This window comes from Crinia signifera, chromosome 3 (genome assembly GCF_055691185.1).
Source record: "Crinia signifera chromosome 3, ASM5569118v1, whole genome shotgun sequence".
NCBI lineage: Eukaryota > Metazoa > Chordata > Amphibia > Anura > Myobatrachidae > Crinia > Crinia signifera.
Window position 1 is genome coordinate 260,919,759 of NC_139219.1, and position 15,984 is coordinate 260,935,742.

Sequence of the window (15,984 nt, forward strand, 5' to 3'; positions counted from 1 at the left end):
TGGTCCGGGCAGCACAGCAAGAGGTGGGGGACGCGAAGGGAAGCCCATAGGCTTCTATGGGGTTACGCCATCTAGAACTGGCATAAACCCCCACGGCAAAGCTGTGGCGGTGGGGCTTTGCTGCATATGAAAATGCTGTAAATACCCCGAAAACTGGGTTTTTTTTTGTTTGGTGCAGCTCACCCGAAGGCTGAAACATCGGGTGAGATTTAATAGAATGAGATATTCAGAAAGTGAGAGATTTGGGAAAAAATCTCCAGTTTTTTTTAAAGCGGCAATCATTTACACTTCAAAATCAAACTGGTTTTGCAGTGTAAATGATTGCCGCTTTAAAAAAAACTGGAGATTTCTTACCAAATCTTTCACTTTCTGATTCTCTCATCCTATTAAATCTCACCAATTATGTCTTGAAAATGGTTGTGGCATGGTGGTGCTTTTGCCGCATGTATGACTAGACTGTGTGTGTGCTAGTGACTAGACTGTGTGTATTGCTTTTGTCCCAGGCATAGGGATCAGGGCTGTGGAGCCAGTAAACCGAACCTTCAACTTTAACTCTGACTCCTCTATTTTACTACTGTCCTATTCTAAACTCGTGTATACATGTATTTGTGTATATCAAGAGATGGTTAGATAAAGAAGTAACGCATTTACTGTAGTCAAATTGTAGCACAAGGCAATGTTTTACAACCGCAAAAAAAAATAAAGCATGTTTTGCTCTCATTGCTACATAATTACAAATGTTATTAAGGGCCATTATTAGAACTCAGCCTATCCCATATACCACTACCAACACACCTGTGTTAATGCAGTCATTATATAATATTGTATGTTTTTATCTTCATGTCTGAGTGTTAATCTCTACCTATATTGCCTCAGACTCCCCTGCCCTGGTAGTGCTATATCTACTAAACAGTAGCTTTTAAAAGTTCTTGCTGTGTCAGAAATACATATAAGACCACATTGATTGCGAAGACCACTCTGCTCTCATAAATCAGACTACTTTATTGTTTACTTCATTTGTTCAAAGCATTTTTGTCTCTCTTGAAATATCTCCCCCCCCCCCCTTTAAGTAATCTTCATTGAGACTAAGGGACGTATTCAATTTTGGCTGGGTTTTTCACCAGGTTCAAAAATGGCAAAGAGTCACCTTTCAGTATTCAATCACGGGTATTTTAGCACATTTTCACCCATGCCATTTCACTTTTTTGGGGCGGAAATCGGTATGGGCGAAATCGTCCATGAATTCGCCCAAACCATTTGAATTCACTGCAATTTCATCGATAGACGTGGTTTTAGCCAATGCTATATTTTGCACCCAGGTGAAAAATCAACACTGGGATTGAATAGGGCGAATAGAATTCACCCAAAATATGGGCGAAAACTGTAGATTTTTTGCGAATATTTCGGCCAGGATTGAATACAGGCCTTAGGGGTAAATGTTTTACAGCTTCTTCAAATAAAAAAAGAGGTGATGTTGCCTATAGCAACAAATAAAATTATGTTCATCATTTTTTAGGATGCAATAGAAGGATAGGCAAAATCTGATTGGTTGCTATTGGCCATTGTCTACTACACAAAAGGTTAGCCGCAAAAAGAAGCTCACGCACAAATCATATGACGGACGTGAGCAACTTTGAAATCTAGAACAGATGCATCCAGAGTGCAGATGTGACAGTCATCAACAAGGTCTCTTAGGACCTTCCGCAATCTCCCGCAGCCATTTCCGATGGGGGATATGGCTGCGGGGGCCTATTCAATGCTGTCTTCCTCAACAACAGCATTGAACAGGGGATCTCGGCAGAACGAGCCCGACTTCACAAGCAGTCGAGCTTGTCCTGCCGAGAACGACCGGGAATTGACGAGCTCTCGCAGCCACACCCCCTTCTCGAGACGTGGCAGGCTTTGAATTCCGCCTGCAAAATCTCGGCCGAGCAGACTGAGAACGGGACAGGGTCACGGCTGTTGGGCCAGCCCGACAGTCGTGACCCAACATTAAATATCCCCCTTAAGCTAAGCTATGAAATACTCAGGGTTAAATCAGGGGAAAACAGTTGTTGCACGATCAGACGTGCAGTCCATGCGATTTATATCTTCAAAGACCACCGTATGTGATGTGTCTGTGGCCATGTCCGTGATGTCTATTTTATAGTGTCATAAAAGGACACATGATGATCACAAGATCTTTGAGCACCCTCAACATGTTAAAATTCAACACACCCCACAAAACAATGTATTTATTTTCTCTTCTCCCAGTTTCCAGTTCTGTACATTTTCTTCACAACATATCTATATCATACCTACGCACAATTTTGATTTATTTTCCACGGTGCCCATTTCAGCTGCTAACTTTAGCTGCACATAAACAACACACAGTGCAGCTTGGAGGTATTGGTTTTCATAGAGGCAGCAGGGACAGCAGAGGCTGAATGCTCTGCTCTAATGGAAGCTGGGAGCAGCCCTGCTCTGCAGTGTGAGGCTCCATCCAGCTCTGTGTGTTTGTGTTCATATCTCAAGTATGGCTTTGAGTCATGCACAGGCTCATCGGGGGCTCTCTAAAGGTTACTATGCTTAAATTGCCAGGACTTGACCTTTAAGTTCACCATCTCAAAAACAAGCTGGAATGAAGTATTCATACTCACACGCCGGATGCAGTGCACACAGCTACTAACACAAAAGCAGTTCTTTGTAGCAGAGAATTAAAGTTACAGGTTCAAATCTCATTTAGTGCCTATTTATGTAATAACCGCCTGCCCCATGACGGGGGAGTTAGAGTTGATTGACTTCACAGTTGTGGGATGATGCCACTGTAATATGCTTACTTTTATATTCCTTTCTAATCTGTTTTAGCTGGTTTAGTAGTATACTTGACGCGGAGTACTTGGATGTGACTTGTGCATGTCATACTAATGATTTCCTAACTTACGCTATCCGTACATGCTGTTGAATTGTTTTTTAATTTACCTTATTTAGTTAATTATAATCTTGGTTTTACTTTCATGTCCAGCCTGCTCATATACCTTTTTATAGGAATAAATGCTAAACAAGGCTTGTTTAGAATGTTTTTCCATCATCACTTTTCTACCCAGAGGTCTCTGTTTTACGTTTATTTTTTATTTTATTTTTGTAAATCGTTGAAGATTTCGACAGTTGAAGATATTCAGTTTAAAGACAGAATACTTTTGATTTATACTACGGAATATCTACTTTTAAAGGTCAAAAATTATCTTCTGTGATCTGCCAAGTAGGGGCATTTGTTTGCACCTGGAAAAGGGGATGGGTACTGTCCTGCCAAAATTGGGTGGATGGGAGGTATGCTTTTTAGGGTTAAGCCAATGTAAAAAACATGTAAACAAAGAAAACCCATCAAGCATGCCATCAGATCTCCCCAGTTTCCCCCTTGTTTTCTCATCAAAGCTCACGTGCAGGTATATACCTGGGAGCGGGTGTCTCTGAGATAGGTATATACCAGGGGACAGGTGCCTGAGGCAGGAATACAGTTGGGGGATTATAGATGCTGGTACTGATCTGTTCTTGGCAACTGCTGCATAGTTGCTCATGCTGTCTCTGCCATGCTGGCCACCTACTCTAACGAGAAGTTCAGGTGGGCAGCTGGAACATGGACATCTATTCTAAGGCTCGGCAGCTGCTGCTGAAGTTGGGTTTAATATGGATCACAGCCAGCAATAGGGATAGTGAGATTGGTTTGTGACTGCACAGTCGCTGTGTCTTACAGACATGGCCTTAGCCAATGATAAGTGGCCTGATCATACCGACAGTTACATTGGCCACCCCTATCTTATACCAAGGCTTGACAAGGATGGTCCCATTTTTATGGACAAAATTCAGAAGCCATTTAAGCATCTAAATCAGGAGTAGTTCTGTACCGGTTACACACAGCTCAGCAGGACAGTATCGCTTATGTATTAAGTCCTACTTCAAACTCACCAGTGACTAACCAGCAATTGTACCCTGTGCCCAGACACGACTATTTTGTGTGGATTCTTTTGCTTTACTAGGAATCCGCTGAAAAGCAAAAAGTTATGTGAAACAGACATTATGTCAGTGTAGGATGTGTATTATAATTACTAGGTTAGGCCTTTGAAATAATAGAGCTACTGTTGTGTTTTTAGGTCCCTTATTAACTGTACTTTGTTGTGGCCTAAGATGATAAAGAAGTATAATGTGTGATCATGTTGTAACATTGGCAAACCTCACTTCCCTCATTGCAGTCTTATTCCTTACCTTGTGATGTAGTTCACCATGGCTTCAGGTACAAATGATCCTGGATTCCACTACGTGAAGGTGCTGCATGGGTTTTAGGCCGATTTGAGGCACCTATTCATTTGTGGTTAATGGTTCAGAACATGTAGCAGCTGCTTTGTTAGCAGAAAAAAGTATTATGATCTGCATACACATACTTCTCACATTTTATTTTTGCTTCCAACATATTTTATATTATTTACTAAACAACCATCATGTAATGTAATCTTATGGAAGTTATCCAGTGTGTGTAAAAAAATATTTTTTTTAAATGGTTGCACTGTCCCTATCCATGCCAACATCGATTTGGGCTTGCTCTTCCCCCTGTTGCGCTGTGTTATGTGACACTGATGTCGGTGGTCCTTGCTTACTCTAGGATATAGACTTAACCGTGGCTTTAACACCAGTGCCATTGGTGGAAAGACCAGTCCCGTATTAATGAAAAGCAGTGCAAAAGCAGACCATACTGGCAAACAAATAAACAAAGCTTCTTGTTTTTTCATTCAGGCCCTGAATACATTGTATTATTCCTTGAACATATTATGCAATAAATTGATTTTTCTTGCTGCTACTCCATGTGTTGCAAAAGGTTATCTTTTGTCCCCAGCCTTTAAGTATAATTAATGAATAGTATTACCATGTTTCCTTTTCCCCTCCTTTAACCATCCTTATGAGTAGTTTAAAAATAATTCATCTGTCACACATACTAGCCCACATGCGTTCATAGGTTGGAGAGTGCGTCATGTTCCCCAGCTGGCAGCATTCCAGAATTAGAGTGCTTTGAAACAGTCCGGTGAGAACCCAGGGAAGCATTGCCTTCTGCTTGTGTGTAACCTTATCCCAAGAGCTCTCCAGCGCCATTCAAAGTCAACCCTAGGAAGGGGCTAGGAACCTAGGGACATTTACACCAGGTTGTAAATGTTCAGAGTTTTAATGGCTTTCTCCTTGGTGGTTCCACAATGTGCCTTCCCTCTGCTGCTGTTTGAAACTGCAATGAACGTTTATACTATGTATATGAACAGCGGCTTTTTATTTCTGCTGTAAGACACACACGGGGAAATTTACTAAGATGTGTATTCTACTTCACATGTGGGCAACCAATCAGATCCTGTCTACGATCTTCTAGAGGGTGCTAAATAAATAAGTAGTAGATTCTGATTGGTTGCCCATAGCAACATCACATGTGAAGTAGAATACACATCTTCATAAATTTCCCCCACAGTATCAGAGAGCACTCTGCATTTAATTAATAAGTATTTGATTTGCAAAATATAACCGTATAGGAATAAATTATCTATCTTTTTTATGTTTTATTTTATAAAAAATGTATGTTTAACAGTCATTTTGGGCTAATTATGAGTAATGAATTTCTGTGATGTCTTCGGTAATGTTTGCTCATAATTCCAAGGGTGGGCAACACATGAGTGTTTTGCTGCTTCTGTAGGGTTAGGTGGGGTATTTTTCAGATGCCCCGACTCGGCTAAATTGGCACGTGACAATAAGGCATTACTATGCTGGATTGTTATGTGTACTTACTGTACTTGAATTGACATCTGTATAGTTGCATTGGTGAACAAAGACGTGTGTGTGTGTGTGTATCCTTAAAACCTCTCTGATGACCCTTCTACTCGGTAAAAGAGCTGACTGTGCCCGCGCTGAAGCTGCACCAAACATCACTTCTCAGCACGCCAGGTACCATGCTTGTGCCGAACTCCTTTTATTCCCAATGTGCACCTTAATCGATGCGCTGCATGAGACTGCACAAGTTCATTTGATATTCTACGTTGGATGTATGTGTGTGAATGAGTCTGTATACAAAGAGCAATGAAAGAAAAAGATCCCAAAAAAAAAAAAAAAAAAAAGACAAAGCACAAGCGTGCTAATGACTTGGATTTTATGCGATGGTTAAAACACTTGTTAAAATAAACATTACTGTATAAATACAGAGGTGCCCTCGCACAGCTAGCCTCAGTATGCCAGTTACCTAGTCACACATGTCCTATTGAGGCTAGGTGTATCTGTAGTTACCAAGTAGTGTTTATTTTAACAAGTGTTTTTAACCATTGCAAAAAAAAAACACCTTGCCGTAAAGTCATTATGTGGGCATTCTAGTTCTATTTGCTAAACAGTGTTCAGAAGGTTCCTGCATATAGCTAGAAATAATGGGTGTTACTGGTAGTTTAACAGCTTCATCTCAAGTTATGACAATGGATGTCTTAACCAACGAAAACCAGTTTATCCCAGGCTGGAAGTAAACCTGTGGTATTTGCATGCACGCTGCTGTATGCTTGCCCTCGGGAGAGTCGTGTCATTGAAAATGTGATTTAGGGGCATATTTGTGGCAACCCGGAGCTGGCCGTGAATATATCTTGTTGCCACATTACAGTTAAGTAAAAAAGGCGCACAGGATAATTTATGTTTGCCCTTCCAATGGGTGCCCTACATTTGTACATTTGTTAATTGACGGTTGAAGTTTGAACCTCTAGAAAGTTGTGGATAAATGCAGTGTTTGGCTGTAGTTGTTTCAGAGCATGGAGTGATTTTGTATTTCTCTCCATACAGTATGCATTATTACTACAGTGGTTTGCGAGATAGCTGTGGTTACGTTCCCTGTGGTGCCATGATAAGTTAGTGGGGTACTTGCTGAGTAATGGCTGTCCTTTTGTGTGTCCAATGATTATAACGTAATACACTCAAGACTTGTTTACTATGTTTTCTGCCATATGCATCATGTGATGCAATGTGTTTCCTTGGCATGAGATCAACTCTTTCTCTAGCAATGGGTATTGATTGGGATTCATTATGTTACAAGGGTAGAAACTGTTGTAGTGTTCAATCTAGCACCCGCTATCTTTGAAAACCCATGCAGTTCCTCTTCCGTGCCTGGGGTGTCGCTGTCTGCTGTAGTGCTTCTAGCACAGTGTGGTCTGTATATCAGCACTGATATGCAAACCAGACCTGTGCTAGAAGCAAGCCAGCAGACAGTGGTACTGGTACCCCAGGCAGGGAACAGGAACTGCATGGGTTTTCAAAGATAGCGGGTGCTAGAATGAACACTACTGTTGGACCTCTGTGACGCAGCTGAAGCAGATGCTGACATTCCGGTTTATTCACACTTGTCTTTATTTTTGGAATATCTTGGCTGCAATACATATGGAATACAGGCTATGTAGAAATATAGAGCCTTACACTTAAGGAAATAACTTATTTCAGCACAAGGTCCCATTGTTTATATGCTCCTTATTAATACAAGGCAAGAACAAGCAATGTTTACACACTGCTGTACCTGTAATACCCCTTTCACATTGCGGCAATAACGTGGGTTATTGCCGGGTTGACCTGGGTTCAAGGTGTAGTGTGAAAGCACCAAACCTAATAACCTGGGTCGACCAACCCAGCATATCTGGTTATAATAAGGGTTAAACCCAGGTTTCCCTTTGTATAATGGGCAAGCCGCATTTAGTGTTAAATGGTTGGGCTTGGTCCAACCTGGCTTTGCCATGTGAAAGTGGTATAAGTGTGTGCTGGCATGCCTCCAGTTGAATAGAATTGTCTCCTAAAAGTTATATGGAAAACTGTGTAATATTGTAACTTACTAGCCAGGAACATGTTTATTAATTGAAAAAAATAGTTTTGTTCACCCTTGACCTTGGTGCACCCTTTATTGCAATAAAGACTGATCCATACATACATAACTCATTGGAATGCTGTATTCACAGGTGGAAATAGCCGAGGTTGATAATAGTTACCCTAATGGCAGTATTCAGTTGTTCCTTCCCTCCTCCCTGTCCCCGTGCACACTTGCCGGCACCTTTTCTTGTTTCTGCCGATGGGCCGCTAACGTCATTTCAGCTCGCTGGCTCCCGGGTTGGCACATTTTGAAAAGTTTTACGTGGCTAAACTCGACCCTAATGTGCGGTCAAAGCAATAAAAAGAGAACAATTGAATATCACCCTTGGTTTACTTAATGCAAGATCGGCACCCCACGGGCATCATGAAAGTGGTTTGGAAAGGGTGCTCTTTCATGTACAAAAGGTATTTGGAAGCCTAGCTCCTTATAAACATAGTAATATTTGGCTGATTTTTCGTTTGGTGGCGAGTGCCACGGGTATCCATTAAGTATCACAAATGCATTGAGATTAGATACATTTGTGCACCATAATGCCCGACGGTGCTTGCCACCTCATGAGGATACAAACATAAATAACAGGTGCCGGCGACACTCATTCTCAAACAATTAAATTGCTTCCATCGGGCTCATTAAATGCTCATTGACCCCTAATTAATATTTCCCATACTGTATGTCTGTGTAACTGACATACTGACATAACTGGTCACATAAATTCTAAGGCATGACATAACCACGCAAAGCCGCCATCCGGATGTGCGTATTATTTTACAATGGTGTTATTGTACACAGCATAAACCATTTGACAGCAAAGCTGCTATGACATAGGCTGATTTTCCTTTATGAACAGTACGTAATAGATTTTAAATACTAATCTCTAACTAGGCACATGATTCCACTGGCGATTTAGTAAATGAGAATGCAAAATGCTGTATTGTACTGAAGTGAAAGTTCTATTGGATTTAGATACTGTAGCATTCTTGCTTTGTGTTGTTTATGCTGAATCTCTTGCCCGAATGTTCCTCTGAGGGTTTATCCTGGCATTTCCTGGCGCTGAAGATGCTACAAAGCTTTGGTGCTGAGGCATCACTTCTATATATAGACTGTGTGTATGCCTCTGGTTTAAACGGGCAAGACAGCTTTCATTTGGACAGAGGCTGTGTATGCTCCTAGCTTTGTAGTAACATAATATTTTGTGATAGCCGCATGAAGCATTAAATGGATGCTAGCTGATTATTTGCAGCAGTGGAGGAACATGGCTAGGCCCCTTATAAAAGATGATCTGTTAAGAAATGGTCAGAAAAATCAGTATTACATAAGGATCACCTGTAAATATGAATATCCAGAGTTAGGCCACCGAAAAAGTTCAGGACAGTTAACTATCGTCTAGTATTGTGGGCTTGTCACTGGTAACTGCAGCAAGCACCCAAGCGGAGGGCGCGACCAGCCCGCCTGGGGGATAGTTGAACTAGAGGGTCTCAGGATAAAAGGCTATCATAAGCAGTCTCCAGAATAATGCTTCATGTGCTTTCATGTTCATGGAAAATCTTTCTCTGCAATACGTACGGTAACTGCTTCAGTCTGCACCGCTCATCTGCTCGAGCTCGGGACATAAACAAGGCTGCGAGAGCTTCACACCAACACGCTAATGACAAAACTTACAATTCTAGGCAAAACTCTTCTAAAGCTTTATTTTTATAGTACTTGTATATTACTGTACAGAGAATTAGTAATACCCGCATAGACACACCTTTAGCTACTAGTATGTTCTCTGGTAGTGCGGGCGGAATCACATGCACATAGTGGGAGAAAGAATGTCCCCAGCACTAGAAGGCAGCAGTATTAACCTCTGGTAGACGGAGCAGATCGCAGTGCAGGCTTTACATTCACATTTTATTTATCCTTTGCTTTTGTCTTTCTAGCTATCTTTTTTTTATTTTATTTTTTTATAATCCATAATGAATGATTTACCTGCTTTTGCTTCTCCAGCTTTATGCATTGTTGAACCACCATGCACATATATGCATAATAGCCTGCATATCTCATGCATGTGTCTATTTTCAGCAACTCACTGTAACACACACTTTTGTTCTTAGTGGAAATGTTCCCGTTGTCTGAGATTGGCCAAAGAGGGGTATTCCTGAAAGTCTTGACAGTCAGTATCCCGGGCCGTTTTCGCCTTCTCTCCACCACAACGCCACTGTTGGTATTCAGTACCGACAGTCGAGTGTCGGAAAGTCAGAGGATTGTCAAATTCACAGCCATTTTTTGACAATGCACTGACATTTTTGCCAATCTGTGTCAGTTTCCGACAAAACAGATACGAAAGTTGGATCTGTTTTGTCCGAAACTGCCTTCAATGCTGTCGGAAACGGCATAAATAGTGGCTGGGACGGAATACGGCCCAAAGTTTGGTAATCTGGCTGCAAACGCAAACATTCTTTTTGCATATTACCTGAATAATGGGGGTAAATAAAGCCAATACATGATTGTTCTTTTTGATCAGTGAAACTCTGAAAATACATCATTGGCAAACATGTCCTGTGCCCTCACTTCCTCAGCTCGGTGCATTTGGACCATACCTTACAGCTCAGTGTGGGTTAGAAGGGCTGAAGCTGAAATTAGCTTCCACAGAATTGGACAAATTGCTGGTACTTACGTACTCCAGCAATAGTCACTTGCACATTGAGCCAGAATGGTAACGTCTACAGACAGATGAAATTTACTATCGGTGGTCCTAAGTGATGCAACCTAGAATCAACACCGCACATGTATCTGGCCATATCTCTTGACTTGAATAGCTAGTAGCCCTATCCTATGATCACGGGGTTGGGTCTCTGTTTCAGTGACTCACTGATCAGGTCATGCCCCCAGACCACACCTCAATCAGTTAATGTCCTCTGCTGAGTTCATGCCCTCTAGCTCAATAAAGTTCACAACTGCCTCCCATATAATTGAATATCTCTCCCCAGCACCCTTAAATTAATTTCTCCCAAGGGCCTTCATTTAATTTATCCCCCAGCACCCCCCTCCTCCATTCTATAGATCCAATTTCTCTCAATTAATTTCTTTCTTTCTTCCCTCACCAATTAATTAAACCCCAACACCCTCCTCCATAAATAATGTGCCCATCTCCTTCCTTACCTTTAATTTATTTCACTGTAGCACCTTCAATTCATTTCTTTCTTTCCACTGCCTCACTTTGATTAACATGCACATACTCCTTGTCTTGTTTAGTGCCCATGCACACAGTCACACATACCTAGGCAGCCACAAGGCCGCACGCAGATGCATGCCGAACAAGCTTTAAGGTCATACACAGAGCAGTGTAAACAATCAGCCACAGGGATGCACATAGGCAACTACACACATCCACAGTATTGCACACACAGCCACAACATCACACTCCTGCCATTGACATCTTATTTCCCTTGCATTTCTCCTTTCCTCACCCTTCTGACTAATGTCACTCTGTAACCCTCACTAGCACCACTATTGCTATGTTCCATGTTGCCTACAGGTACGCTGGCATTTCTGCTCACCCTGCAGTCTCTACCTAATTCCTAACTGAAGTATTAAGTAGTGCCATGCACCTGTTTATCTACAGCGCTAGCCATCTCCTCCGAGTGGATAATGGCTGGGTGATACAGCTACACACTAGTGGTGTTTTATATATTACTCCTTTACAAATTCTGCCCTTTATAAGATAATGTAAGTCCCTTTTACTCCATAAGTGGATGAAGTTTATGTTCTAAAAACATCTAACCACATTACTTAGTATGTGATTCAGAATGCTGTACTAGTAATCCTGTGCTAGGCTTGTATTGCCTAAAAGTCTATGGGCGGGATTCTCTAACATTCGCGCCCACACATCGCCTGCTACCGCAAACATAATTATCGCATATGCACTAACATATGCGATAATTATGGCAAATGACAGCTCTTGTGTTAAGAGCTGTCCTTTGCATTGTGGCCGGCGATGTGCAGCGGCTCCCCCCTCCCTCCCTTACCCGGCCGGGTGCTGCTGCGGCGGGCTCTCTTCCTCCTCTCTGCACCCGAAAGAGGATTTACAGTGCAGGGAGGAGGAGGTCACTGGTCTGGACAGCGCTGTGCTGCCCGGGAGGGGGGGGAGGGGCGGGGGTAAAAAAACGTGTTTTTTTTTCCAGCATTTTTTATTTAAAGAATCCCACCCCCCTGTAAAGTACGGTAAATCCTAATTGTACACATTTGTCAATCTGCTGTTCTGCAAGCTTTTGTGTGCTGTAATAGTTAAATTATTAGGCAATGGCCAGAATATGGCTTCTACATATGGAAACGTAACTTTAATGATCACTTTTTCAAGACTTCTAAAGATGGCTAGATGAAACCAGACATTACGTCTTTTTTCTCTGCCTCATTAGATGTTCCTCCGAATTATGGGGCAGAGCAGACACCCAGATTTATTATGAAAGTACGCTGAGTATGTTCCTCATAGATAGACCCAACTATAATCCTAAATATCCCCTTTTCTCAGGCAAGCTTATCAATGCAAGACCTTGAAATAAAGCATTAAATATTCGTTTCAACCTGGTTTATTTCTTCTTTGTAACCTTTTATCTGTGCTGATATCACTAAATAGGCAAACCCCAGTCAAGATGTTCATGTTTTCTCTCCTTCCTGGACTCCTAGCCTGACCAATGAAATCTCTATGATTCAAACATAGGGAATTATGGGAGAAATATATCTGTGCATTTAAAGAGAGGAGACGTTGCCCATAACAAACTATTAGCTCTTTATCAATTTGTACTTGGTAAATGCTAGATAGAAAGTGATTTGGTTGCCGCAACTTGTCCATTTCACTCTTTAGGTATATCTCCAGTTCTCCACCTATGGCAAGGGGGGAATCCAGTTGGTCAAACTTACCCCTTGATGTGTTGACTAGTGTCGTGATGCAAATTGTAATGTAACTGTGTGTGCTAGCATCATCGCTCCCCGCAATTAAATCAGGAAATTATGTTTCCCGGGACAAAATCCCATGCCACTACAGGGCATCTTCCGCTGGGTGTGATGCCGTTAATTGAATATAAACCCTGCACTTATCCCAAGAGCTATAGCGCCGTTTTCGAAATTGAATCTCCATGGATCAATTCAATTGTGCTGCATGCTTCCACATGGGCGTCTATATGATTTGGCATTTACCCAGATTTTCTCACTTTTTTTTATTTTATTTTTTATTGCACCTTGGAGAAAAATGTCAGCCACAGTGTAATGGTGTGAATTACTCCGATAGGCGCCCATCCGTATAGCCTCTCAGCAGGGGGCATGTGGGACAATTGACTCGCCCCCTATATGTCTATCATAATAACACAAACTTTAACCCTTTCAGTGCCAATATCACCGTCAGAGATATGCAAAAAATCTGCTAAAAATTCCAGCGTGGCTCACATTTGTTATATAAATTCAAATAAAAAAGGTTGTTTGAAAAAAATAAAAAAAAATACTTTATTTCCTATAAAAGGTAAACAAACATTAAAGGTCATTATGATGAATTCAAATGTTTGCTTGCCAATTTTTACAGCCCCAGCCTTCTAAATGCATTGATTATCTTGTGTACAGTTTAAAATATGAAGATTTTGTTTTTTGTTCTTTCACGTTCTTGTAAAATATGGTGGACCGATTTGATTTTTTGCCAGTTTTTCTTGTGCAAGAAACACACAGCAGTACATCAATTCTCTGGGATTTGTCAGAAGTAACTGATATTCTTGCATTACACTAAACAGAACTTGTGAATGAGCCTGGCACGGTTCATATTTGGCCTTTTTATGTCTATGACCGGACAGCTTGTGTGTCTGGCCAACTGCTGATAGAGTGCATGTAAGCTAAAGGCGTGAGTGCGGTCACCTATCAGCCTTGCATTAGCACTTGAACTGCAAGCTAAGCATTGGCAACCTTGTTCAGTGTGTGAGAGGCTTAAAAGATTTAGCAGATTCCATCTTCGCTGTAATAGGTTTGTCTGCAGCATAACATTGAGGCCACCTAGGGTGCATCTATAGGTGCTGGAGCCTCTCCATAGTGACTAGCACAGCTCTGTGCCTCCGTACAGAAATCTGCCTTCAGCCAGTTGAGGTGGCAAGGGGTTAAATCAGGCATGTCCAAACTATGGCCCTCCAGCTGTTGTGAAACTACAAGTCCCATCATGCCTTGCCACAGATTTGCTATTAGGGCATGCTAAAACTATGGCAAGGCATGCTGGGATGTGTAGTTTCACAACAGCTGGAGGGCCACAGTTTGGACATGCCTGGGTTAAATAGTCTTATTAGCAATAGGTTCTCTCTATTGGACAATATAATATATCTAGACTAATTTAATTGGAATGTATAATGTAATCATTCCTGTTTTTTTGTGATTAAAGATGAAAGATTTGGTCTCCTTAAAGCACACCTTAGAGCAAACCTTTACAAAAATGTGTACCCATTGTAGCTTTCGGTTACATGTTATACTACTTGCCAGGAAGGATTGAGTAATCCAGCAAAAATGTCCAGTTCCAACCACAAAGCTGTATTATCGGGGACTCCAGCTATTGCTGGCGGTAAGTAGGAAATAGATTAAACACAGGTTTTCCCTGTTGTGAAGCTGCCAGCAATGATGTCAGTGACATTAAATGATCCTTTCGCTGAGCTCACTGTAGCCCCAGATCCCCTGCACTAAGCCCGTTGTGTTGAACGCTGTTTTATAGGTTGTTAAGGAAATACTGACGACTGTTGATGAGAAACAATGGTGAGCCCAGACTGTGATCTAAGCACAGGGTTTAGCTCTCCCTGTCTCTTCAGCTATTGTTGCTGAACACTGATAAGTCTGTAACTCTGGACAATAAAGTTGTGGGGCTGACAGCGCTTGTGCTCTCTGCAGTATGGTGATGTGTGAATTGGAATTTTATACTATTGGTAGATGTAGCAAAAGCCGCATACAGTGGCTTGGCTTTGTATGATTGCTCTTGTACTACAATGCACAGCCGCTGGGATTGTTGCAAAAAACCAAGCAGATGAATTTCTGTAGAAAATGATGTAACATTTACAGGGAGAGAGCCGGCCTCTTCCATCATGCCTAAAATCATGCATATATTTCTCTAGTGCACCATCCTTGTAGAGAAATGGAGACCAGCAACTATGATATTAGCTGAATAGACCCAGCATAAGCATCACTTGTACTGTAAGATGTGCTGCAGCTGGTTCTAATAACATCTTGCGAGCAGGGCCTTCCTACTGTAACTACCAAGTTTGTTTTATCACCGTTTCCATTTGTAAAGAGCAAGGGAATTTGCTGAGCCTGTTAAAAAATAATATATCTCAAAACAATAGTTCTTTATTGCCTTGTACGACTTTGTGTGTTCTACCAATATTTATATTCATACGCGTTTTCTGTTTTTTTCTTTCCAGAATAACAACCTCTGCCACCTCAACAAATCAAGGGATTACGGACTCTCGGTAGCCTCCACACTTCACAACTAGGACCTCACATCCTTTTCATCAATAGATGGTACGCTGCATCCACTTCACTTTGTTTACTATACACGCAAACCTCAGGAGTCAGCTGACTGAACAGCACCTTCTCTGTTGTGCCAAGCAAAAAAATAAAAATAAAACTATATATATATCTCTATAGCACTGTGACATCTGGACAGGTACAGTCCGCTCTGCTACATCCGTGGAATCAACCTCAACGATCCGATCCTCCTAGAGGCCACAGTGCGTACGAACTCGCTGCCTCGCACATCGTTCTCAACTCATACAATTTAAGTTGCTGCTGAAAACTTCAAGAAAAGAATATTCAACTCATTGGTGTAAATTATTAAGTACGAAAAACAGTTAATAATGATTGGTGAGAATTAAATATTTAACATAGGTTTTGATTTATAAATGTACTTTTTTTCTTCTGCTCGAGTCCAAATTTTTTTTTTTTTTTTTTTTACTATGGGACTCTAAGGTATTCAGATTTTGGGTAATTGCTAAAGTAAGGCTAATAATATTATAGGTAAGGTACTATTCTCCTTTTCTAAGAAATAAAAAGGGGGTCCTAGATTACTAGGACTTTTTTATTGTCAGTCCTAGTGACAGTTG

At 41.3% G+C, this 15,984-nt stretch overlaps 1 protein-coding gene across 1 annotated transcript in view; it reads left to right on the plus strand.

Moving 5' to 3' along the window:
* Positions 1 to 15,691, plus strand: part of IRS1 (insulin receptor substrate 1) — a 37,741-nt gene extending 22,050 nt beyond the window's left edge. Inside the window, exon 2 of the mRNA XM_083177973.1 lies at positions 15,304 to 15,691. Coding sequence (XP_083034099.1) covers positions 15,304 to 15,308 — 5 coding nt within the window. The 3' untranslated portion in view covers positions 15,309 to 15,691. The remainder of the gene's footprint in view (positions 1 to 15,303) is intronic.
* Positions 15,692 to 15,984: the final 293 nt, after the last annotated feature.